Below are 24,900 nucleotides of genomic sequence, written 5' to 3'. Positions count from 1 at the left end.
CCTGTCACACCTCTACAGCTCGCCCACGAGTGCCACAATATGTAGCCCAAAAATTCAATTCAATCACGAATTGTGTCGCAAAATGCCGAATCGATCGACAGCTGTCATTGACCCAAGTACAAGTCGAAATTTAAGTAATCTTGCTGCTGAAAATTGAGACATAAATGTGTAAAATTTATGCAAGTTTTGTAGGACACAAAAATGGTATTTAATAACAAGTTTTCGTCTTAGATCTAAAATCGCAACTTAAATGCTGCCAAATGCTTATTAAATATATCTCTTTGTATTTTATACTCCACTCCCCATTTATTGGTTAAATTTATCGTTTTAAAGGATCTTCCTAAAAACCCTCAAAGGAAAACCCTCTGACGAGAAAGCGCGAGTCATCGTTTCACTTTGTCACAAATCAGAATGTGGCGCAGAGCCACCGCAGCAGAGCGTATCCTGAGTAAAATCCTGACAGAAATTACGTATACACCACATAAGCCCAATGCCTCAATGCAGCAATGAATTTCGCAGGCCAAACGAAAAATACAAATACAATACAAAAAGAAGGGGACAAGAAGCAGAGAAAAAGAAGAAAAGTAAAAGTTAAGCTCCACAAGGAAACCAGAGGGGGCACATTTTTGGTGTCTCATCATTGCGGCAGTTTTGTGGTAACAATTTTTGGCCCAAAAAAAGATACTTTCAACGTCGTGTGCTCCTTTTATTTTTCTCTGCGGCAGTTTTCTGCTGCGTATGCAAATTTTTTACTTGGCCGCACTGTAGCGTAGGTGGCAGACGGCAGCAAGTCCGCGTGGACAGGGAAGGGCCATGTGTTCGCTGTCAAAATGACAAAATGTTGGTTAAGTGCAGAGAGAAAAGTCGGAGAGAAGGCAGCAGCAGCAGGCAGGAAGCGACAAGACCACTCCACAGATTCAACCAAGAGACTGACTATATAAAAAGGACACTCGACACGGCATGCGAAACGGCGACTTAGAGTGAGCAACAAAGTCAGTGGCAGGAGTCTTAGGCATAGTGGCAGGAGTCAACCAGCTGCGGCAGCATCAAGTGCGTCATCAATCTCTGTGGCGTTTAGAAAGACTTTCTTTCGTTTTCCCATTCATTAAGTGGCTGCTGCCGCTTCAGATTCCTGCACCAATGGGATTGACAGTGGCTCTCCTCCTGCTCCTCTTCATCGCTGAGTGCTTTCGGTTCGCGCTTTGTCTTTGGGGCTTTGTTGGCCTCCACTTCACCTCCACTCGTGCCGCTGCTGCCTCATTGCCTCAGTGACTGAACTGCCTCTATCTGTCTTTCAGCTTGAACTGCCTGTTAGTGGCACTTCTGGCATCTGCCTTCTGCCTTCGTTCCTGCCACATGGACTGGAGTACCCAAATCAACTCGATGACTCCTCTTAAATCAATCAGTTGTACAACAAGGCTGGCTGCCCCTCCTCGCTTGTACCAGTGCTCGTCTCATGTGCAAATTTTTGTGCAAAAACTGAATAATAAATTTTTATTCCTATTTTGTATGCAGCCTGCAGGCCACAGAAAACACACAGTATTATTTTTCATTATCTTCGAAGGTTTAACTGAAGGTTAAATAAACAGTCAGGCACAAAAGTTGGTCCTTTTGAAATGTTATCTGTCCGTTTCAGCTGGCCCCAGAAAATGGACCTAGAAAAGTGCCACAGTTTTTTTTGGAACGTTTTTAATTGCATTAACAGCGACCTCTGCGTCGGTGTTGTGTCACTCTATTGCCATATTAGCACCACTGATAAGGCCCATTGATTAAGCCCACACGAAAAACAGAAAAATAATGTGATTCCCATCCGAATCGGTAGCTAAATGTCGAGTGCTGGTAATGTTTGTGTCTGTGGAAAGGCAAAACTTTGCAGCTGCAAAACAAAACTAAAGAAAAGAAAAGTTTTGGGGTCAAAGTAAAAGGGGAAAGCCCCAGCCAACCATAATTTGAGTCGAATTAGAGATGCAAACAGGCGGCGGGACTTCGAAAATCAAAGGCCAGGAACTGAACTCCAGCTACACAGAGACAGAGGGAGAGCGGCAGAGCGGTAGCTGAGTTCGCTCTAGGGACAAGGTCATTCCTCGGTCCATTGTCCAAAGCGGAAACAGACAGCGGCTAAAAAAACTACAGCACACAAAAATAATATCAAAACTGACTGCAAGGCAAGTCTCTGAATGTTGTAAATGAGCCAGGCAACTGTTTGTGACTTTTGTTTGCTTGCAGGCAAAAAAAGCAGCCAGGAATAAATGACAAACAAGCAACGTTGCAAGCAACTTATACACAAACATCGAGATGCTTCTAAATATACAAAAATGTATCTGGTAGAAAGATAAGTTCTTCTAGCAAAACTTATACTTATGAGTTATAAAACTCAGCTTCGATTCGAAATCTTTTGGGGGCGTTTCTTAGCTAAACTTTTCAATAAATAAACTGACAGCAGCAAATCCATAATAAAGGAGTATAAAAATGTGTCTCTGCTATATGGAAAGCACCATTCCTTTAAGGAGCAACTCCAATGGGAACCATAAATACAAAGGCAAAATCCCAGTGAATCTGTTAACCAGAACACGTCGAACGACATAACCTTTAGCGCTGTCCTTTTCAGCCCTGTTCAAGGCAATAAAGGAAAGCCTCAATAATCCAGGATGAGGCGAGAGCCAGAGAAGAATAAGCATTGGGCCATGATAATAGCAGAGAAATCCATAATTCGTTTGTCTGACCAACTCCAACTCCAACTTTATTGTATCCTTTAAGGATACACACACACATGCACACCCACAGCATAATCGCAAAAACATTGGCCAAGGCAAAAGGCGAGTCTCAGCAAATGGGGCGGTTCTAAGTAGCGGTGTGGGAAGGGGAAAACTCCAGGAAAAGCCAGGGCAAAAGCATGAGAAATCGAATTATGAATTCGCAAAGACAAGGACACACAGCAAAAGGAAATCATTGGCCTGCACCGAATGGGATTATTCAGAGAGCGCCGCGTCTGTTGTTCCTCTCTCTCTCATTCGCTTTTAGTCTTCCCGAAAAATATATATTTCTATGATTACCATTTGGCAGCAGCTTCAGCTTTATGGCTTCCACAAACCATATATCCTCTGTGTGTGTGTGGTGGGCGTGGTGGTGGTACCTCCCTCTTATCGCAAGGCATTAAATAATAGACCATAAGAAATTGAATTGTAATTTATGCCATTTATTATTTCGCCCTACAACGAAATATGTTTGATAGATGCATAAATAATTAGGGATGGAAAGCTCAGAGAGGAGAATCGCTGCAGATAAAGTAAATTATGCAAATGATTATTTAAAAAAATGTAAATAGGAAAAAGTAAAAGTCCGTTTGGCGATCAATCAGCCTTAGGTTAAATTTTTATGAGAACAAATTTAACAAATTTCTTGCAAAGAAACTTACAACTATGCCAAAAAATCAAACCCAACATATCTTTACATAAATTATAAATGAAAATGCTTAAAAATCACTAAAAAATAACCCAAAAACGCTACAAGAAGCGTTCCTCAAATATAAATCAAAAATCCATTTACACATATTTTTAAATTGCAGAGAGGCAGAGAGGGAGAGAAGAACAGGCACCGTCACCGTTCATCAATAAACACTTTATGGCACGAAAGAACAACCACTAAAGTATAAGAAAAGTGAAATTTCTGACTTAAGATTTATTATCAATATCCGGCTACAGCTGTCGGCACGGAATGGGATTTATATTTCCCATTTTGATTTCTCACTCTGTGGAGTACTCGTACTGGTACTTCTACTCGAACTTTAACTTTTTCTTTTTCTTTTGAAAAGAAACACATCGCATCACTCAACTTTTATTTAAAAAAATATCTGATTTTCTTTTTTTCAGGGGAAAAAGTACTTTAACAGGATGGCCCTGAAAGTAGCAGCAGCCAACTGCAGTCTATGTATACATACATACATATGTAAGTAAGAACAGTTTCTACTATATATGCTATTTGAATGTTTAAATGTTTGAGTGTGTATTTATAACTTATTTAAGTGCTAACTTTTCACGAAGAAAACTACAGCTGTGGGAACTTTGCTTTTAGAATGCCCTTTCAGAGGGTTGATGTTGAAGTTTTCAATCCAAAGAAACCATAATTTATATAAAATATCCACTTGCCAATCTATATGCCATAACTATCTAGCGATAACCAAAGCTACATTAATTTCAACCCAAAAGAGAAGCCTGTGGCTTTATGGCTTTATACCTTTTAAAATTTAAGACAAATTTCCCAAAGTAACCACAGTAAAAACCTATCCAGCATAGGGAATTCACAAGTTCGCCTTGTACTTTACCCTATCATGATTTATATTTGGCATGAAAAAATATTTGAGCTATGCAGAAAATGTGCAGAACTGAGGCCAATGGCAGTGGGAACACCATTTGGCATTGGTAGAGGCTACGGCTCTGTAGAACTATTTTATTTTTATTTTCATTAACACATAATTATCAGGAGATTTCAATATAGCCAAACGTTGCGTATATTTATGTTGTTTTGCACACAGAAATATGGCAGACAATAATATTGCATTTCATTTCGTTGCAAATTCTGTACGGAAATCTCAATTTCGCAGTTTCGGCAGTCAAAAAGCTTCTTACTTAGTTAGTCGAGCAGTCTGCAGTCCACCTGCCTGTCTGCCCCGCAGTTCCTTCAGGAGATTTAATTAAAAACAAACATGTTTGCCCCCAAAGTTAAGGCAAACACATACCCAGTGCTCCCATTCCTACCGAACATTTTATTTGCAATAAAGTAAATGTTTTACAAACTTAAATTACATTTTTGGGGTTTGAATCTAAGCCCGAAAGACCCAACCAAAAATCCACCCAAAACCCACACCAAAAAAATCTGTTCTGCATCGGATCCACGTGTGTTTGCTTAAGGTGGTAAAATCAGAGATTATTTTGCTGTCGAATCTCCCTGTATTTGATGATGTTAAATTGTTTGCATACACTAACAGAAAACCAGGGCGAATTTCAATTGCTTTGGGAACTTTTTCCAACAAAGTGAGGCATTTTTTAATACAATTTCATAGATTTTTCCAGGAGGTATTTATATTTTTCCTGTTTTTCCATTTTTGCTTAAATTCGTATCTCTATATTCGCATTTTTTACCAGTGCATTCGCCTGCATTCTGTGCCTTTATTTCAATTTTAATTTAAATCTTTATGCAAAACTAATTTTTTGGGTTATGAAAACAAAACTTGAATGCAAAAACAAAGTTCCGCACGGAAGTTTGTGGCCGTTTGACGGTCACTGGACGCAAAACAAATTAAGTTAAAGTAAATATTTGTGCGGGGAGCAATTTTTTGCTTTCATTTTAATTTGTAAAGTAGCTGTAAAAGTGCAATAAAAAATCCAGTACATTTAAAATTACAGATGCCAATTTTTAGGCGTAGACTAAATTTATGCATAAATATGTTTTGGTAATTTCTAGCAATTTTTAATGATTTTATTGGTTAAAAATTTAAAAATAAACTTAAGTACCTGCTAAGGTGCAATAAAAAATCAAATAAAACTAACAACGAGAAGGGACGTGTGAGAAACCCCTTCCTACACTCTATCTCTATCTCTGCCATGATTGCCGCTTGTCATGTGCTATCTTTTCATATCACATTTCCCATTTCCGACTACATATACATCTGTATGTAGTTTACCCTCTGTCTATTCAAGACCTACATCAAAAATTCTTATCAAGCTGCCTCAGTCCTCATGTGGTACATCGATGAGATCATGGCAGCCAGAAGACAAGACAAAGACGAAGACGAACTACGGCCGAGAATGTGCAATCATTTTGCAGCAAGGGTGGGGAATCTGCACTCCTTTGCAGCTGTGGAGTGGAGTGGGTTACTTAATTAAATTTTCGAAGTATTTTTCATGCACTTAATTGTGTCAGCGCGAAAAAATGCAGGCAGCCAGCCAGCAAGGACATTTCAGCCATTAAGCGCAGCTTCCGCAAGGAGTACTGGATTACGCCGTATCCGTACGTACTCCGTAAGGACTCGGTAGGCGCCCGGAAAGTAGGTTACGCGAGTCAGTAGGTCACAGGACATGAAAGCAGCTGTCGTCAATGACATGGCCCCAACTCCACACCCCACCCCCTAACAGGCATCCTAATGAAATGTTTTTCTAGTCCTTTGCAATTTCTTGGAATTTCATTGCGAATTGTGGACGGGTTGGGGCTTTTGGGCTGGACTCATTTCCTTAACCATTTTCTTCCCCTGCCATATATCATAACCTGTTGGCATGAGGAGTGCACCCCACCTGTCATAATGCCCCCTCCTGGTGGCTGCAACTTTTCTGTAGCCCATTTTATCAATAAGCAAAAAAGCTTCAAAACTTTCTGGCGGCTTTCGTCGGTGGCAAGCGGAAAATTAATGAGGAGACTCCTAAACTTGAGGCTACAACTCGTACCTGAAAGAGATTTATTTTTTTATGAAAATTTTGGAGCAACTAATTTGAAAATAATTATTAGAAAGGAAAACTTTTAGCACTTGAGAAAACTTGAATCAAAGCGGTAAAAAGTTTCAGATTTTCGATAGAAAAAACTATAAATATAAGCTCCAGAAATTATGCATTTTCCGATGGGGGTTTGACTGTCCTTTTGCTTTTGCAATTGCTTTTGGGGTAATTTTGTCTTTCCTCATCGATTTCTTTTGCTTTAATTTTGCTATAATGGGTATTGGGAAAAAAAAGAATGCCAAAATAATGGCCAGAGTTAATGGAAAAATTAAGTGACATTCAAAGCATAGAGCGCTGAGGTTTGCGGACAGAAATCATAATGGAATTTGTCAGTAATCATTAAAGTTAAATGTCACAGAAAAAGTTTAAGCTATAAACGGAAATTGTGGACTATAAAGGCTTAATAGAATACGTTTGCACAAAGTTAGGTTTAACCAAAGAAAACTCAAATTTCTACTCTCAAAAATCGAACGCACTTAAATGTGTTCAGTTTTATCTCTGTTTTGCTTCATTTATGCCACAGTCCATTGACCCCATTTCCTTAGCCCTTTTTGCATTTGACAATAGCTATAATTAGAATTTTATTTGTTTGCAGGTCATTTTCCAATTTAGGCATCAATTATTTATATTGCGTATACGCCCCATTTGCCTGCGAGCAACACTCGAGTGCAGCAGAAAGCAAATAGAAACAAAGCCAGAGGGGGAGAAGCAGACACAGAGGGAGACGGAGAGGGACTGACAAATTACAGTTCGATAAAGGAAAATTACAGTGCCTTATCCAGTGCCAGTGACGACAATCACGATTGCAAAATTATAAAGCAAGTAAAAAGGACCATTAAAAGGACCATTTCACACAGAAATGGAATCCTGACGATGACGACAATAACGACGATGTGCAATAATCTGAGCAATTGTAGTTTATGCCTTAATTTTCTTTTTGCGTACATGTTTTATGGCACTCAGTGTCTGTCGGGTGTCTTTCTCCTTATTTGATGGCGCCTTAATTACATTTCTTGTGCTTTGTTCCCCTCCAGTTTTCCACCTCTTTTAACTATCTTTTTGGCTGTGAAACCTTCTGCTTAAGCAGTAACCAGTCCTGGTTATTGGTCCTTGGTCCGTGGCTCATAACTCAATTACGCATAGATTTTTCATGGCTGTCGCATAAAGAAACATAGAAAAAAAACTTGATAAATGTGAAGAAAGTTAACTGGCAGTTCGTTTTTACAGCTCTTTTTTGTTATTATTGTTTATTGTGTGTGGCAGACACACATACTCGTAAAATGCCAACACAGTGCTGGACAGTGGAACAAAAAGTTTCAGCCAAATGTATCCGTGGGCATAGGGCCAATCTGAAAGGACCATAAATTAAACCTTTACCAACAAAGAGAAACACGAGAGACGACACACAAGAGACAGACAGAAAGGGATATGGGACAGAAATTTCAACTTTTTGCATCAAAAATCTATATTTAAATGCATCTGTTATATGAGTCATGGCCTAAATTTCAATTTTTGTACATTATAAATATATTTTATGCATTATTTAGATCCAAATCTTGCTTATTAAATGTGTCAAATGCAGCTAATTTTCGGTGTAAAGCCCTGGAGAGTCCCAATTTTATCTGTCTGCCCCCTTTCTGCATATGTTATCATCCTCTCTTTGGAGATCTGGGTACAGCACTTAGGGGCACCTATATTTTAGCTGATTTATTTTATGGCTCCCTGAAGACCGTAACCCGAAAGCTGAAAGCTGAACCAAAAGGGCCAACACGATTTTGCTGGGCCGCATTAAAGTTGGGAAACAAAGGCAGGGAACGGCAGCAGCGGGGCTCATAAAAATAGCAAACAGAAGAAACACCAAATAAAACTAGACAAGTTACCTCCTACAGAAGCAAGGAGCAAGGTGTGTGTGCTGGAGTCCTAGTCAAGTGCGAGGCTTTAATCCTTTCGGTAAACTTTCAGCGACATCAGTAGCAGGATATTTGTTGTACCTTTCTTTATCGTATTTTTTTTTGGGCATACACTTAAACACTTTGTATGGAGGAGCAAGAGCAAGCAACCTGCTAGTCCGCCGCAGGACACTGTCTCGCACATTTACACACAGCACCACACAGCAGCACTCGTCACACGTAAACGGAGACGGACACAAGGAGCCTCTTTCTCGTGTTAGCACATTCTCAATTTGCTGGGCCGCCAGTCCATCATTCAGTTTGGGCTACCGTTTGGGTTCTACCTCGTTGGTTCTGCCTGACACAGTGTCCGATGTTGTGGCAGGTTCTTGCCGCACGCACGTCTACAAACGAACTGAAAGCTGAACGCATCGCGCAGCCTGCCAAAAGGACATGCCAGCGCCGATACATGTGCCTCGGGGACAGGACACACAGCGATGTCCGGGCGGGCGAGCGAGCGAGCGAGCTCCTCCTTGTCGTCATTGTCGGCGTTCTTCGTGGAGCTAATGCTTCGGCAGGCTATGGGAGGATGCTGCTACCGCCGGATGAAGTTCTCGGGAGAGCAAGAGTGAGAGTAAAGCTCTCTCTCGTTACGAGTGTGTGTGTGTGTGTCTGCTTGTGTGGTGAATATTATTGGGCATACACTGGGAAGGATTTATGGGTTAGAAAGGTTTATGAGTGGGGCAATAATTGATGGACAGGGTATTTCCTTTACGATACGCAGTTTAAAATTTGACAACTGTATATAAAATTAGAAGAGGAACTAATGCAAATAAATCCCAAAAATACGTTTCAGGCGGGTTTTTCCGTGCCTAAAACATGCAACTTTTCCGCTAAGAAATCTATCAAAGAATATTTCATTACACTTAGCTACTTCAAACCCCCCAAATACCCAATTTCTGTTAACAAACACAGCACCTGCCAACTACACACACACACTTCCAGTCTAACTGAATAAAAGTGCGCAAAAAAAAAACCAATCAAAATCAAAACACACAGAATACTCGCAGACTGCATAACTACAGCGTACAACATTTGGTTTAAATTAGAATATCAAAGCAAATACTGGGACGGGGGCTGCCAGAACAACGACCCAAAACGACAAGTTTTAATAAATGCAAGAAATCGCGAAATAAACTGGAAAATCGATCTGTACTTCAGGGAGCAGAGCATGAGGGGGGAGACAACACACGGAAGCAGTCGGCCGCCTCTGATGCAAGATACATTCTTAACATACGAGCAATCAGCGGAGATAAGCGGCAGAAATCTCTGTTAACGTGTCTACACTGTTAACAATGTCAACAAAGCGGCATAACAGCAACAGCAGCAACAACAGCAACAGAAGCAGCGGCAGGCGTTGGGCAGCGACAAGTGCGGGCTAATTAAGTCGGCAAAAACCAAAAAGCCCTCTCTCTCGATCGTTTGATTGCTCTCCGCCATTCTCTCTCCCTGCCATTCTCTCTTTCTGTCTGTGAATACGAACGATCATGCTCAGGCCCCCCGAACTGTAATCAGCCGAACGAAGCAGCAGTCAAGAAAGGGTCGAGTCGAGTCGAGTCAACTCTTAGCCATAGACTGGGCCTGCTTTAGTTTTAGCGCGTTTTTTGCCGCTTCAAAAGCGCCTTAGCTGCACTCGGCGCGAGTTAGTTGCGGTTTAATCGGCGAACGGTGCGGATCTAACTTAAAAGCGGTTCGAAGACAAAAATAAAAGAAAAACGATCACTGCCTGTGGAAACCCTGTAAGGATTTTGCGATTCCCTTCGTTGCGTTTGAGACTGAAACCTAAGCGAAACACCCTAATCTAAGATGCCATAAAATTCTGTTCGCGTTGTTTATTTAGTGATATCATAAGCCCAGCCAGTCGTGTGATAAGTCCCATCCATCGCTGGGATAATTCCAAGAGCCATGAGCCAAGAGTACAATCGTGAAATTGGCTGGGTGGCTATCACAAACACAATCCAAGTCTACCATAAATGCTCTAATTGTGTTCCATAAAGATGGTTTTATAAACAAATACCTTGATACAACATGATACAACAAATATGAGTCTTAATTGTGAAATTTGATTTGAGACTAAAGTGAAATAATTGAAAATATCTGAAAGAATTTAAATGTTAAAAAAATGTAGTCTGATGATAATTAAAGCTGATAAAAGTTAAATCTGACAGCAGATTTATCACCAAAAGATGAAAAAACAGCGAACTAATTTTTACTATTCCAAAACAATCAGAGAAAAAACTATTCACTCTTCATAAATCATAGTTTGGGTTATTTTTAAATATCTATAGATACTTTTAAAGACTCATCTATTGGCTATAGTCTATATGACATCATGCAACAAAATAAACCTGAAACTCCATCCGCAATTGAAAGTCTTTCAAAAGGCATGAAAAATATCATAAAAAAATAATGTCATGCTTCATAAGTCATGCTGACCCACAAAAGAAGCTATAATCTTATACAATACTACACAAAAAACTACAGAAAACCCACAGCTTCAATTCCCAGTGTTCAGAAACCTCTACTTCTACACCAAACACACTTACAAACGGCCTTGACATTGAAAAAAAAATCCCACAAGCAGCGCCCATAAATAATTGCTGCATTCCAAAGATTCTATCTGCAAGACAAAGCCCCTCAATCCCCCGATCTTCATCAGTCATGAGTCCAAATGATACACTAAAAATATGGTTAACAAATGTGAATAAGCATAAACAAATTGGGTAAATATTTGTGTATGGTTTTGGTGGCACGTAACTCCGTCCAGAGTATTGGTTTGTGTATGGCTTGTAATGAGGGAGAAATACTTAAAGACTGGTTCCATAGAAACCGGCTTGGCCATGGCTAGTTAGCACATGATGACCAGAACCAGGCAGTCAACGCAATGTATGACGAGACAAGTCAGGGATTTCCCGAGCGAGGAGAAAACAGGAATCTCAAACCGGGGGAAAAAGGTTTCATATGATAAGCGGCTTAAAAATCTTCCATTCACCTTCATCTCTTTCTCTTTTGGCCACATCTTTTATCTGATTGCTTGCCTACCTCAACAAAAATGTTGGCGCACAGAGACGACAACAGCCACAAAGCCAACAAGCCAAACAAAGCAATCAAAATGCGGTCAGCTAATTGTTGTCAAAAATAAGTGGCCGAATGCCGTGTATGCCACATAGGAAGACGCTCACAAAAATAAATCAAATTACAATACTTAAGCCCTCTCTCGATAGTTATAATTATATGTAAAAACGTGAAGCGGAAAGCACTGCGCTATGTATTATGCAATCATTTTACGGACGTGTGATTCCGTACGTATACAAAAAAAGTCCAAAATCCAAATAAATAATAACAAAACTTTGCATAACAACAATTGCCAGATTAATTGGCGGTGAAATTTTAGTTGTTGCCTCCATCAAAAAGAAATTGCCCATAAAAAAAAGAGAGCAGCATCATAAAATTTGTCTCTGAGTAGCTGCAGAATCGGATCGCTTTTAACAGTGGAATGCTATTAAATAACACTGGATAAATAGGTGGCTTCCTTTTAAACAAATTTTAGTTCATTTTTAAATTATTTTGTGTCTTTTGTTAACAATTAAAAAGTGGGATACATGAGCTTCATTCAAGTTACTTTTATTTATTTATGAATAGAGTTTTCAAGAAAGTATTTGGAACGTATATTTAAAGTTCATTAGGTTTTCCCAACGCGGAAATGATTCCATAAAATTTGCATATATTACAAAAATCCCGAAACCCCAAACTTAAATCTATAAAAATTCCCAAACCCCAAACTTTTACCTATAAAAATTTCCCAAGAACTACCCAACTTTAGTTTATAAAAATTCCCAAAAACTTCAAACTTTAATCTATAAAAATTCCCAAGAACTGCCTTGATTGCCCTTCCCTTTATTATTCACGATCAACTAATAATTTCATTGTTACAATATCTCAAGATTAAATTATGGAAATTCTATTCAGCGGCCACTGAAGCAGAACAGAAACCCAAACCACACTTTAGTCAAATCGAAAAATCCGAACACCGCAAAGAAATTACAAAACTGCGTGCGACATTCCCCCTGGGCTGGGTGTTTATTTTCAGGGGGTAATCCCTGTGACGATGTTAATTATAGATCAAATCAAGCATTTAGACCATATAGAAAATGAGTAATCGCGGCGAACGTTGAGTGTTGAGTCCACGTGACGTTCCTCGCGTCAAAAGCCAAAGATGCATCTTAATTAAAGTGATTGTCAAAGTTATTAGACAATTGCCAGTAGGCGTAATCAAATCGTTTAGTCATGTCCGCAAATAAAACAAAACCCCGCTTGATATATATATACTTCAGAGATGATTAAAGATATAATTGTATCTGAATGCGATTTAAAGGGGGAAAACCATAAGTACGAAGCGCCATTCACTTTTGTATACCCCATCAAATATTTGCTCTTTTGATTGATTAATCCCGGAGACTCCCCCCACCCCAGACACCATTAATTAACAAACAAAGTTTCGTCTCGCATTTGAAAATTACATTATCTGCTCATATCTTTTTAATAGATTTACATTGAATTTCAGGGTTTTCGGCGGTGTTTCAGGGCTTTCGGAGTTTCCAGGGTTTTCAAGGTTTCATTTTTATTTTGTTTTCCTTGTGACGACTTTTATGAAGTGCCACGTAGGCGGACACTTAATTCCTAATTAACGGAAGTGCGTTCGGGACCACACAACGAGGCAGCAGCCCAACTGGTAGCCCCCGGGGTAGTACATAAATCTTTAAGATGCTTTAAGTGTTTGCCAAATAAAAGTGGCCGTTATGGAAAGTTGTAAGTCTCTGAAGCAGGCTACAGCGGGAATATAAAGAAGATAAAGAAGAGATATTAGGCAGGTAAAGTAACTAAAATAATTATATAATTCTAAGTGATAAAAGTGGGTTTGATATTCTTATTCTTGAAAGAACATATTCCTGAGGCTCAATGTAAATGTTGCCTAAAAGGGAATCCCCTGGGCAGCAGCATCCCCAAAGCAAATGGCAGTCGTAAGGCAAACTTTATGGTATGAAAAATTGCTCACGCAATTTTTTGCGTCCTATATTTTTTTGTTTTTGCTTTTTCATAATTTATGCGCAGTTTTCTTTATATGCCTCCTCCCATGTCTGTTCCTGCTGTGTGTCTTTCTGGACACTGGCTGGACTTTTGGCTTACGAACGTGAGTCCTGTGCCGGTCGTGGGTCAATGGGTTGAGTCTGTGTCTGCCTGTTGGTCTGCCATTTTCTGTGTGTTTAAGGAACAGCGTGCTAATTAATTAAATTTGTACGTGCTGTACGCCTGGGTGTTTGTGTGTGTGTTTCTTGAGCGAATCAACTTGCTGGCCATGTGCTGATAGGGCTCAAATGCACACAGTCCCACAGCCTGATGCTCCCTTTCGCCATTCACCTAGGCCAATACACCACAGAGCGTATGAGTGATATTTACAGTCAGGCCGTAAATCATACTTAACTTAATATACAATATACAATATATATTCCCTCAGATGTTTTCGGCCCCTTCGGCCATGTGCGTGTCGGCCTTCCCTGTCGACTCTTGGACGCGCGCGTGTGTCAATAAAGGATGCTTGGGGTTAGGTTAGGGCATCGGGGATTTCGATTGATTTGGGGACAGGCATAAGCCATGGATGTGGCAGCATTTAGGCGTAATTGTTATTGTTAATTAGAAAGAAAATATTATGGGAATGAAGATGATTGAAAAGGGAAAAGGAGAATATACAGAAGAGGTAATCGAAATATAAAGTATAAAGCAGCAGAATTATTTATAATTTCTAATCAACTAAATAAATAAATTATGCAGAAATTTCTTACTTGCTACTTTTTTCCTGGTAATATCAAAGTGCCAATAACTTTCCATACGCATTAGGTCAGCCATAACTGTCCATTTCCAAAGCTGGCCTTGAACCCCCACACATCCAACCATTTCTTCTCAGTCGCGATAAACATCAGAAATGGCTTTTAAAAATTTCAGTAAACATCTTTAATGTGAGAGCAACTCGTTTTGGGTGAATATTCTCAATAATAACATCTGCAAAAATAATAAAACAAAACAAAAACTCGCTTATTAAATGCCGAAAAATCTACCAACTGTATAAATACATATAATAATCGTATCGGTCTGAAATATCAGCTTGAATCCGAATCCTATAAGTATTAATCATTTATTTTTCTCTCATTTTCAGGCAATCAAGGCATATAGTTGTTCGCCAAAATCAACAACAACTTCCGCAAAACGATTTCAATAATTCCGCCGACTACCCAAAAGACAAAAAAAAAGTTTAATAAAAGACAATTACCACTAAAATAGGAGGAAAAAAAGTTGGAGCGAGCGCCAGCAATAGAAAGAAAAACAATAACCGCAAATTAAATAAACGTAAACCATAATTATGACAAAATGAGTTTGTCGACAGCAGCAACAGAAGCAGCGGCAGCAGCCGCAACAACAAAAGCAGCAAAAACCAGATTCTACAGCATGCGGGCGGCCAACAGAGGCTTAACAGTGCTGCTGGCCTGTGCCTTAACAGTGCTCTTACAGGTTGCGAGTCGGGCCGCCAGCGGCTTGGACACTGTAAATGCGACAGCGGGCATTAAAACTGTAAATTCTACAGCAGGCTTGAAAACTGCAAATTCTACAGCAGGTGAGTGAAAGATGAAGCTTAAAGATGAAGAAATGCCCTTGGGGGTATTTTTGTTCTTGAGAAATTAGTGGAAAATTTGATAAAATTCGCGAAAATATGCTTAGAAAATTGGTCAAAACCATTTAGAAGGAATTTTGATAAGAAAATTAAATATTCTTAAAGACATTTTTAAAATTATACCACTTTTCGATGAGTAGTAAAATGATATCCTAAAATAGGGGAAAATATAGTTAAGGGTTAGAAAAGACTTCCATCTACTAATCCACGTAAACAACACACCTTTCCCCTCAACACCCACTGGGTATCCCAGAAAGAAATGTTTGTATGCATAAACCTGTAAGAAGCTTCAGCGGTGGGCAATTAACGAGTTTCGACCTTGGCCAACATTATGGCGGGGCATTAGCATTAAATAAAAAATATGTGCACATGCTCACAGGTCTGAGATTGTGTCGAAGTGCGAGAGTATTTTCCTTAGACAATGTACACGATAAATAATGATTGCCACTCACATGCTAAAAATACTGAGAGCCTACCCCCATCGTCAAGGCATGTGAATTTGCGCAAGTCCGGCAAATAATCAACGAAATGGTTGATGGTTTAAACAAATGCGCCAACAAACAGTCGGAGGCAATCATAATAATGGCCATAACGAGCCAATAAACGATGCAGGCCCAAAGCCCAAAGCCCTCACAAAAGCAGTCAATAAATGCGGCCTTAATGGTTAACTGACAGACAGACAGCCAGCCAGCGCTAAAGGAGGAGCGGAGGAGGCAACATGCTACGTGCAGCACTCACAAAAATAATTTATATGCCAAACAGCTGCTGACAGCGCACTCCTCTTTCCACTTCTTTGCCTCTTGTAAATCAACAAAAAATAAAAACATGCGTGTAAAAAATAAAATATAAATAAAGGAAAGAAAACCACCCAACCAGGATGTAGGAGGGCTCACATACTGAGAACCCAGAACCATATTTCATGCCAAGACAAAAACTGTATTTCCCATAAATAATCCTATTTTTTAAGGGAAGTTTATAGCTTTTTAAAGTCTACTTTTGATTTAAAAAATACATTAGGCCTGCTTCTTTCTGTGGGAAAAGCCTCAAAAGTCTAAGAAATATTTTGAAAATGTTCCCTTCCAAATATCAACATAATAGAAGACAAAAGTTTGTAAATTGTTAAAAATTTCGACATTGTTGGCGATTGTCTGGGAAATTCTTGGAGCTGTTCCTGCCTATGTGTGGTCCTGTCCGAGTCACCGTTGAACTAAGCACACGACGACATAATCTGGTCGTCTAAGAAGCTTTTCGACGTGGCTTCCTTCGCTCATTTCCGGCAAAGAAAGAGTCATCGGGGAACGTGGACATCGTCTCGTCCGTCATTGAAACATCACCAAAAGGGAGAGAAATTGCCTGTGTCAAGATTGTGGACTTCCCCTCAACGCTGTTTGAGGTGTAGCCTGGTATCGTTGATTGTTGGTTCCGATTCATCATTCATCCGAACCCATCGGACAGGAGTGTTTGTCAGTTCATTAATTGTATAAAGATAAACCTTTAATTGTGTTTTATTTGTGCAAAGTATTGCACTTTAATGCCCCAGTGATTGCAATCTAAGATCTAGCAGCTCATAAAGTACCTATCGGCTGGGGCTTATCTTTCCCACCAAATTGTAATCTCCCGTCAAATGCCTGTCGTTAATTTAATTTGTTTTTAATGTGAGAGAGTATTTTTGAGCACCTGAGATTTCTCTATCGCTGAAATTTTCATCAGAACGTGATCGTGGACATGTTTTGCCTTTGTTTTTTGCTTACAGTTAAACCATTTTTATGGTCTACATTTATTATGGGCGGGTTCTGCGTAGATTATCGAACCTTTTGAAGGGCAATATCGATAGATCGATCGACTCATGCTTAGGCTTAGCACGAAAAGGGGATAGAGGTGTAGAGGGAGTGTCTGGGAAAAAGTGTACCTTAATCATCGGTTAAGGCCTACCAATTGCCATAGCCAGTAACCGGATCAGGTGTCAGACCTATATATACTATACTTGACCCGCAATCCGGGTCTTGATGTCATTTTAATTAGCATTCCATAGCGCACCTCTTAACTGTTCTGTTCTCAGTTGCTTTAATCTACATATGAATGAAGGAACAGGTAACCGGACCAGATGTTCAGCGACTGACAGGTGTTGATGCATCATCAAAGGTTTCTGGGGTTAATACTAGATATTGTTACCAAGCGCATTTATAGCGTATAATATTGGGAAGTTTTTGCTGTCATCAGTAAGAGAGAGCGTAACGATTCTGAGGGATTCGGAAGGTAGGTTGAGTAAATGTAAGAACTAAATGGCTTTATATACTCTGATCAACTATTTACACTGCGATGATGCTCTGCATTCAATTTTGAAGAATTTTCTTTAAGCATTTGGAACCAAATTAGTGCTATAATTTTGCAGAAAATCGTAGCAAAATGGGAGTATACATATCTTTGAGATATAAAAACAGAATTTTTGAACATGTGTATCTTTATTTTTATCAATCTTTTTAAAACGATTAAAGATCTGGTTTTCGTTGCAGCTAGTCCCACTTGTTCCAAGTTCAAGTACCCCTGCCGCCTGTATCTAATTAGCACGTGTGTTACACACTTAACCACTAAATAATAAACCAAAAATACTGACTTACTTGCTTAAATTTGCGCTCGTAATCACACTCGCATTTATTCACTGCATTCGATTAAATGAGCCCATAAATTACGAATCTCTGGCGCGTGATGTGACAACAAAAGGAGTTTGTTTTTTCTGTTTTTTGGGGGTACTCAGCTCTCAACTCTCAGCTCTCAAATTGTTTGCATTTGTCTGTTAATTGTTCTTTTTTGGCCATTGTTTATTGCCATAAGAATTATATTTGCTAGAGGGATTGTGTCTCTAAAACAATTGTTTGTCGGAGCAAAACAAAGCTCGAAAATCTACTCTCTGTAGAGTGCTGGAAAATGCGTTAATTTCTTGTAGTTTAATATAAGTTTTCCCCTAAATTCCAGGCGTTCCATTTTGCTTATATCAAGAGCACAAAGTAACATACCGGCGGGAGCTGGGTGCCGTGTGGTTTGCCTCACAGGATCCCTGTCTGGTGTACTCGTGTGCCGCGGGCGTGGCCAAGGATCCGCAGGCGCATATTGTCGTCACTCAAGTGGATTGCAATGAGTTCTACTGTGAAGTGGTGAGGATATTCCCAGTCATTAACCATTGATAGAGTAATATTTTATGGATACTCTTTGTAGGGCTCGGAGCTACGCTCAACCGCTGGCAGCTGCTGTGGCGAGTGCGTGCGCACCCATTGCCAGCATAATAATACCCTGTATGCGGTGGGTGAGTCCTGGCACAACGATGCCGATTGCACCCTCCTCGAGTGTGGCCGTTTGGACACTGGTCAGATTATTATCAACACGTATCAGCGCAATTGTCCGCCGCTGCAGGAGGAGTGTCCCGCCTCGAGGGTGGAGCTGCGGAACTGTTGCCCCTTTTGTCGTCCCCTAAAAGCGTCGCGTGTGGAGCAGTTCGCTGAATTGGATGACTCGGAGGGCTCGGAGGACACTTGGACTGCCGAATGGTACCGACAGCATCCCTGTCGTCGCGACTGTCAGGCGGGCGGGGAACCCCTCACTTGTCGCTACAATTTTGTTGTGGAATGGTATCAGACCTTCGCCAAGGCCTGCTACGATTGTCCACGAAATCTGACGGATTGCTCGCGGCCCCACTGCATCATGGGTGATGGCCTGGAGCGTGGCATCACTGTCGTGAATCGCATGATGCCAGGGCCCGCCATAGAGGTCTGCGAAGGTGATCGCATTGTGGTGGATGTGAAGAACAGTCTGCTCGGGGAGAGCACCTCCATCCACTGGCATGGACTGCATCAGAAGAAAACGCCCTACATGGACGGTGTGCCGCACATTACGCAGTGCCCCATCACGCCGCATGCCACATTCCGTTACAGTTTCCCAGCGGATCTCTCGGGCACACACTTCTGGCACTCGCACACGGGCATGCAGCGTGGCGATGGGGTTTTTGGAGCACTGATCATCAGGAAACCAAAGAGTGCAGAGCCCCATGGCCGTCTGTACGATCTGGATCTCAGCGAACATGTGATGATTGTCCAGGATTGGATACACGAGCCCGGGGCCAGCATCTTTGCGAGTCATCATCACTCTCGGGGCGACAATAAGCCGCACAATCTGTTGGTCAATGGCCGGGGACGCTATTACAATCGCATCTGGGCAGAGGCCAAAGAGGACCATCAGGTGGCCAGGGGCAAGACGAGCACGAAGCCGTTAGAGCCGCTGCCCAAATCCGAGGTGGATTTGGTACAAACTTTACCACGTAGCGCACGTCTGGCCAAGAGCAACAACACCAACACGACGCGACTTTTTCCGGTGCAGCTGTCGCGGCAGAAGCGTGGAAATCTCAATGAGATTCCCCTCGAACTGGTGCCCCATCAGGTGTATAATGTGCAGCGTGGCCTGCGCTATCGTTTCAGGATCATCAATGCCGAGTATCTCAATTGTCCGATTGTCGTATCGGTGGATGGGCACAATCTAACGGCCATCAATTCGGATGGCTTTGACATTGAGGCCATGGAAGTGGGTTCCATCGTGACATACGCCGGGGAACGCTTTGATTTTGTGCTGCATGCCAATCAGGCGGTGGGCAACTATTGGGTGCGCCTCAAGGGTTTAATGGACTGCAGCGAGGTCTTCACCTCCGCCTTTCAAGTGGCCATTTTGCGGTACGAAGGCGCACCCGATGAGGAGCCCAGCGGGGCGCTCAGTTACGCCCACAAGGCGGAGGGCATTGAACTGAATGTAATGAACCGTGGACCGGGCTATCCGGACACCAAAACTGTGGCTGAGATGAGAGCGTTGCCCATCTACGATCAAGTGCCGGGCATCGATCATGACACGCTCCAGCCGGAGGCGGACTTCAAGTTCTTTGTGTACTACGATTTCTATGCCAAGAATAATCCGGAGTTCCACGACAAAGATCTCTATGCCATGGACATGAATATGACGCAATCGAATCGCCTCTACACGCCACAATTGAATCACATAACCCTCAAGTTCCCATCACTGGCGTTGCTGCCTTCCCGCCGACAACTAAACGACGCGGATTTTTGCAACGAAACGAGTCTCGCGGCGCAGGGCATCGATTGCCGCACAGAGTTCTGCAAGTGCCACCATGTGCTGCAGGTGCCACTCAATGCGGTGGTGGAGCTAATCATTGTGGACGAGGGTTTCCAGTATTATGCGAATCATCCTTTCCACTTGCATGGCAACGCATTTCGAGTGCTGGCACTGGAGAGATTGGGCGAGAATGTGACCATCGAAATGGTGAGAAATTTCTTTCAGAAACTGCTTTACAATTTTCAAAATTTTGATTTAATTAATTTCCTTTTCCTCAGATCAAATCCCTCGATCGTTTCAATTTGCTGAAACGCAACTTTGTCAATCCGCCAGTGAAGGATACAGTAACCATTCCCGATGGTGGCTACACCATCATTCGCTTTGAGGCCTACAATCCTGGCTATTGGCTCTTCCACTGCCACATTGAGTTTCATGCGGAGATTGGCATGGCTCTGGTCTTCAAGGTAGGCGACGACGATCAAATGGTGCCCGTGCCGGAGCACTTTCCCACCTGTGGGGACTACAATCCGGATCTGCGTTCCGATGCGGAGGCAACCACTGAGGGGACTAGCAGCAAACCGCCAACAGCCGCACCACAGGATACGGATGGAGGTGCCAAGGGATTGGCAAGCGGCACAGCGACGATCGCTTTGATTTGCAGTTTACTTTTGCTGCGATTTGGGCACTAAGAGGTCGGACAACCCCTCCTCCCCCCGTCTATACTTGCCACGCGAAATTCAGAGATTATTTATTCGGAGCAGGAGCAGGAGCAGCAGCTGTCTGTCTGTATCTTTGCTGTCTGCTGGTTGAGTTCATCTTTTGTATATATTGTATTCCATAGTCGTATGTGTAGCCCTCATTGTAGCATCTAAACATCTGTGATTGTCTAAGAAAAAAATCTATTCTAAAAATCTATTAAAAAAATTTATAAGAATAAGGAAGCTTGAAGAATTTTAAAGGGGACAAAAAATGAGACTTTTCTGGAATCATCAGTTGCTTAATTTTACCAGCATCGTTTGTCACATTTATCCCTAAGATTTCTTAATGTTTGTGTTGAGAAAAGCAGCAGCATTCATGGGGTAAGGCACAGTCCATAATTTTCATAACTTTTGAGAGAGATTTGAAGACATTTGAGCGCAATTAAATGTCTCTTTTCTGTATTTTTCATAGAGTTACTAATATATTCGTTTACAACATTTATGCAAATTATTACTCATAGTTTATGATGAGCAAAGCAGCTTAATTTAAAAAAAAACACAATCCATGAATACAATTAAAGGAAATAAAACTTAAATTTCAGTTTTCTTCATCTTTAGGAGATATGTATTTTCTGCCACGGATTGCTTCCTGCTTTCATCTTTTCGAGTTCTGTAAGTTGGTTTAAATCCTTTCTCAGTGTGTGTCTAAATTTTTATGGTAATCTCCACATTTGTACACACCTCTCCCCACGTTTCAGTTACAGAAACCTTCCAAATATAGGCCAACAATTCTGATGAAACTTTACCCAAATATTGCAACATTTAATGGCATATTTATAATCATTAATGCCTTTAGAATTATAATAATTAATAATTTTTAATAAAGAGCAAAACTGATAAATGGGCAAGCAATACAATGTCTGTCAGGTGGTGAATCCAAACGACAACGCCCTGAAGGCCGATAGCGATCTTATCTGGAGGCAGCGGCAACTGGCAACAGCTGGACTTTCGAGACGTCACCCCAATTCGGGTATCAACAAATGCATTGAACTTTAACCAAAGATGACCCCCCAACCGTAGACAACGACCATCGATAGATTGCATTTCGCATAAACAAAAGTAATCTCTCTCCCTCTCTCTCGCTCTCCCTGTGCACTGGAGACTCTGCTCTGATCTGGACATCTGGAGGCGTTGGTCCATTTTGCACCTATAAAAGACCAACCAGCAGTTCTGCTAACCAGTCAGACACAACACTCGCTGCGAGTCTTCCCATTTTACTACTCCGCCAAAAAGCTAACAATTCCCCATACAAAATGTTTGATTGGACGGCCAAGAATGTAGTCTATGCTGGCAGCTTCACGGGCATTGGCTGGCAGATGATGATGCAGCTGATGCAGAAGAAGATCAAGATGATTGGCATCATGCACCGCATGGAGAATGTGGAGATGATGAAGAAGCTGCAGGCGGAGAATCCCGCTGTGAAGGTGATCTTCATGCCAATGAATCTCATGGACAAGCTGAGCATTGAGCAGACGATGCTGAAAATGGGACAAATGATGGGACACATTGATGTGCTAATCAATGGCGAGGATGTGCTGCTCGACAAGGATGTGGAGACGACAATGGGCATGAATTTGGTAAGTGAATCAAAGTACAATCGAGTCCCAGTTCCCCTGTAATCTTCTTTGTTATCTTTCCAGACTGGCATGATCATGATGACGATGTCGGCTATGCCCTACATGGACAAGACCCAAATGGGCATGGGCGGCATGGTCATTAATCTCTCCTCTGTCTATGGCTTGGAGCCTGCACCCACCTTTGCGGTGTATGCCGCGGCCAAGCATGGCGTTCTCGGCTTCACCCGCTCCATGGGCGACAAGGTAATCTACCAGAAGACGGGAGTTATGTTCATGGCCATGTGTCCTGGTCTCACAAGCACCGAGATGATGGCTAATCTAAGGGAGAACGTCACCTGGCACCACTCCGAGTCGTTGGTGGAGGCTATTGAGAGCGCCAAGCGACAATTGCCCGAGGAGGCGGCCATGCAAATGATCAAGGCCATGGAAATGATGAAGAATGGCAGCATGTGGCTGGTCAATATGGGACAGCTGAAGGAAGTGATGCCCATGACACACTGGCAGATGTAGAAAGTGTGCAGAAAATAAAGAAATTTTGATATTTGAGATACGGCATAAAAGGATTTTATCGAAGTAATTTTTTGGTCGAGTAATGCAGCAGCGCACCTCAGTTGCACAAACTGCGACTTGGGAGGAAGGAATTCCTGAAGATTTCGTAGTTTTCCAACACTTGGTAGGCATTTAGGAATAACAATCCCATGTGTAGGGCTGGAGTTTTCAAGATCGAAGTAATTCTTTAGTCAAGTAATGCAGCAGCCCACCTCGGTTGCACAAGCTATGCCTTGAGAGAAAGAAGTAACTAGTTGGAGATTAATATTCCCAACTTTTCACAGTTTTGCATCACAAAGTCAGCCTTGAAGGAGAACTCTTTACTGTCTAGGCCTGTCATTCCCAACATTTCACACGTTCCCACACTAGTTTCACTTAAAGTAACACACATTATTTAACACAAAACTATTTATTACGCAAAATAAATTTATTACTTAGTATTTGCAACAAAATTAGAGCATGACACGACGCGAGCATAAGGCAGCCACTGCACAGCAGTCGTGCGCCACATGTGGCCAGAAGATCGAGTCATCCACGTCTAAGGATACTCCACAGCTGGAATATGAGAACTATTGGCAGATTGAGGCACAGGAGGGCTGGGAAGTGGAGGTCACATGCAAGAACACTGGCGGATGTATAATTCCACGCACCTCTTGGCCCTACCCAAACCTCAATCTTGTGGCGGCGCGGCGTCCAATTTGTAAGTCAAAATCGACTCCAAAACCGATGCCAAAACCTCGGGCAACCCGCAAGATTATGCCCCCACCCGCGCTGGAGATGGATGAACTGCTTCCCGACTCCGAGAATGTCTTTAGGTTCATCGTCGACGAGCAGCTGCAGCGCAAGGGCAGCAGACCCAATTCCGCACACCCCCTCTACTGCTCGTCCTGTAATACACCACTACGCGAAAAGACCCCTGAAACAGAGGAACCCTCTGCCTTGCCGCATACACGACGTTCACCGCTGACCCACAAGACGATTCGCAAGACGCCCAAGAAAAAAATTGTCAAGCGCAGCTGCGGCAAACCGCGACCACGCCCCGCCTTCAAACGTCAGCCCGTCGCTCGAAAGCCGCGAAAGGTCATCGAAAAGGCTGCCTACGAGCCGCGTATCTCTGTGCGGCATGGGCCATTCTCGCAATCCAAGATGCTGATCTGTGACAGTCCTCGGGCTGCTTCGTACAAGTCGTTGGTTATCAGGGAGATGCGAAATCTGGGCCGCACACCCAATCCCCAGTACGAAGGGGGGGCTACACCAGGCTATCGTTTGGTTTGCAGTCGCCTGCTGTTGAAGGAGAGGGAGGAGGCAGAACGGGCAGCCAAGGATCAGAAGCAGAAGCAGGAGGAAGAGGCAGCTAAACAGAAGCGAGAGGCAGAAGCAGAAGCTCTCCAGAAGCAGGAGGAAGATGCCTTCAAAGATAAACTCCAGATTTACAATCAACAGATGGAAGAGCAGCCACAGCAGCAGCAACAGCAGCATGAGGAGCACCATGAGGTGCAGCATGAGGTGCAGCATGAGGAGCAGCATGAGGTGCAGCATGAGGCGCAGCATGAGGAGCAGCAGAATGAGCATCAAGAAGATGTCAACATGGACTCGCAGCCGTACAGCGAACCAGAAGGGGAAGCAAATGTCTTTGCTACGTGCTCCGATAAGGCAATACTTTCTAAATTTTAGGAAAACAATGAATTAAAATATACATGATACAGATTAAATATACAGATCCTAGGAATCTTCTACCATCTTGGATGC

At 42.0% G+C, this 24,900-nt stretch overlaps 4 protein-coding genes across 6 annotated transcripts in view; 3 read left to right on the top strand and 1 right to left on the bottom strand.

Moving 5' to 3' along the window:
* LOC117900135 (potassium voltage-gated channel protein Shaw) overlaps positions 1 to 8,756 on the bottom strand; it is a 47,713-nt gene extending 38,957 nt beyond the window's left edge. The window contains exon 1 of one of the 2 annotated variants that reach the window (XM_034810361.1): positions 8,366 to 8,756. The gene's annotated coding sequence lies outside the window, so the exon portion shown is untranslated. The remainder of the gene's footprint in view (positions 1 to 8,365) is intronic. The other variant, XM_034810360.1, reaches the window with a different exon arrangement.
* A 1,304-nt stretch (positions 8,757 to 10,060) lies between these two features.
* Positions 10,061 to 21,365, top strand: LOC117901167 (laccase-7). The gene is made up of 6 exons (XM_034811819.1): positions 10,061 to 10,173; positions 14,646 to 14,873; positions 14,961 to 15,101; positions 18,132 to 18,310; positions 18,372 to 20,474; positions 20,546 to 21,365. The coding sequence occupies exons 2-6, from the start codon at positions 14,858 to 14,860 to the stop codon at positions 20,954 to 20,956; spliced, it is 2,850 nt and encodes a 949-aa protein (XP_034667710.1). The 5' UTR covers positions 10,061 to 10,173; positions 14,646 to 14,857; the 3' UTR covers positions 20,957 to 21,365.
* A 913-nt stretch (positions 21,366 to 22,278) lies between these two features.
* Positions 22,279 to 23,165, top strand: LOC117901076 (fat body protein 2). Its single transcript, XM_034811688.1, has 2 exons — positions 22,279 to 22,602; positions 22,666 to 23,165. The coding sequence occupies exons 1-2, from the start codon at positions 22,279 to 22,281 to the stop codon at positions 23,110 to 23,112; spliced, it is 771 nt and encodes a 256-aa protein (XP_034667579.1). The 3' UTR covers positions 23,113 to 23,165.
* Positions 23,166 to 23,235: 70 nt separating this feature from the next.
* On the top strand, positions 23,236 to 24,870 carry LOC117901074 (putative cyclin-dependent serine/threonine-protein kinase DDB_G0272797/DDB_G0274007). 2 transcript variants are annotated; one of them, XM_034811687.1, is made up of 2 exons: positions 23,236 to 23,784; positions 23,842 to 24,870. In XM_034811687.1, the coding sequence occupies exons 1-2, from the start codon at positions 23,611 to 23,613 to the stop codon at positions 24,823 to 24,825; spliced, it is 1,158 nt and encodes a 385-aa protein (XP_034667578.1). In that variant the 5' UTR covers positions 23,236 to 23,610; the 3' UTR covers positions 24,826 to 24,870. The 2 variants fall into 2 exon arrangements, with proteins under 2 accessions (XP_034667578.1, XP_034667577.1); XM_034811686.1 differs by having other exon boundaries at positions 23,236 to 24,645; positions 24,682 to 24,869.
* The last annotated feature ends 30 nt before the right edge of the window (positions 24,871 to 24,900 follow it).

This window comes from Drosophila subobscura, chromosome U, assembly GCF_008121235.1.
Source record: "Drosophila subobscura isolate 14011-0131.10 chromosome U, UCBerk_Dsub_1.0, whole genome shotgun sequence".
In the NCBI taxonomy this organism is placed as follows: Eukaryota; Metazoa; Arthropoda; class Insecta; order Diptera; family Drosophilidae; genus Drosophila; species Drosophila subobscura.
The sequence above is the reverse complement of the archived record's forward strand: the minus strand, read 5'-3'. Positions and strand labels throughout refer to the sequence as shown.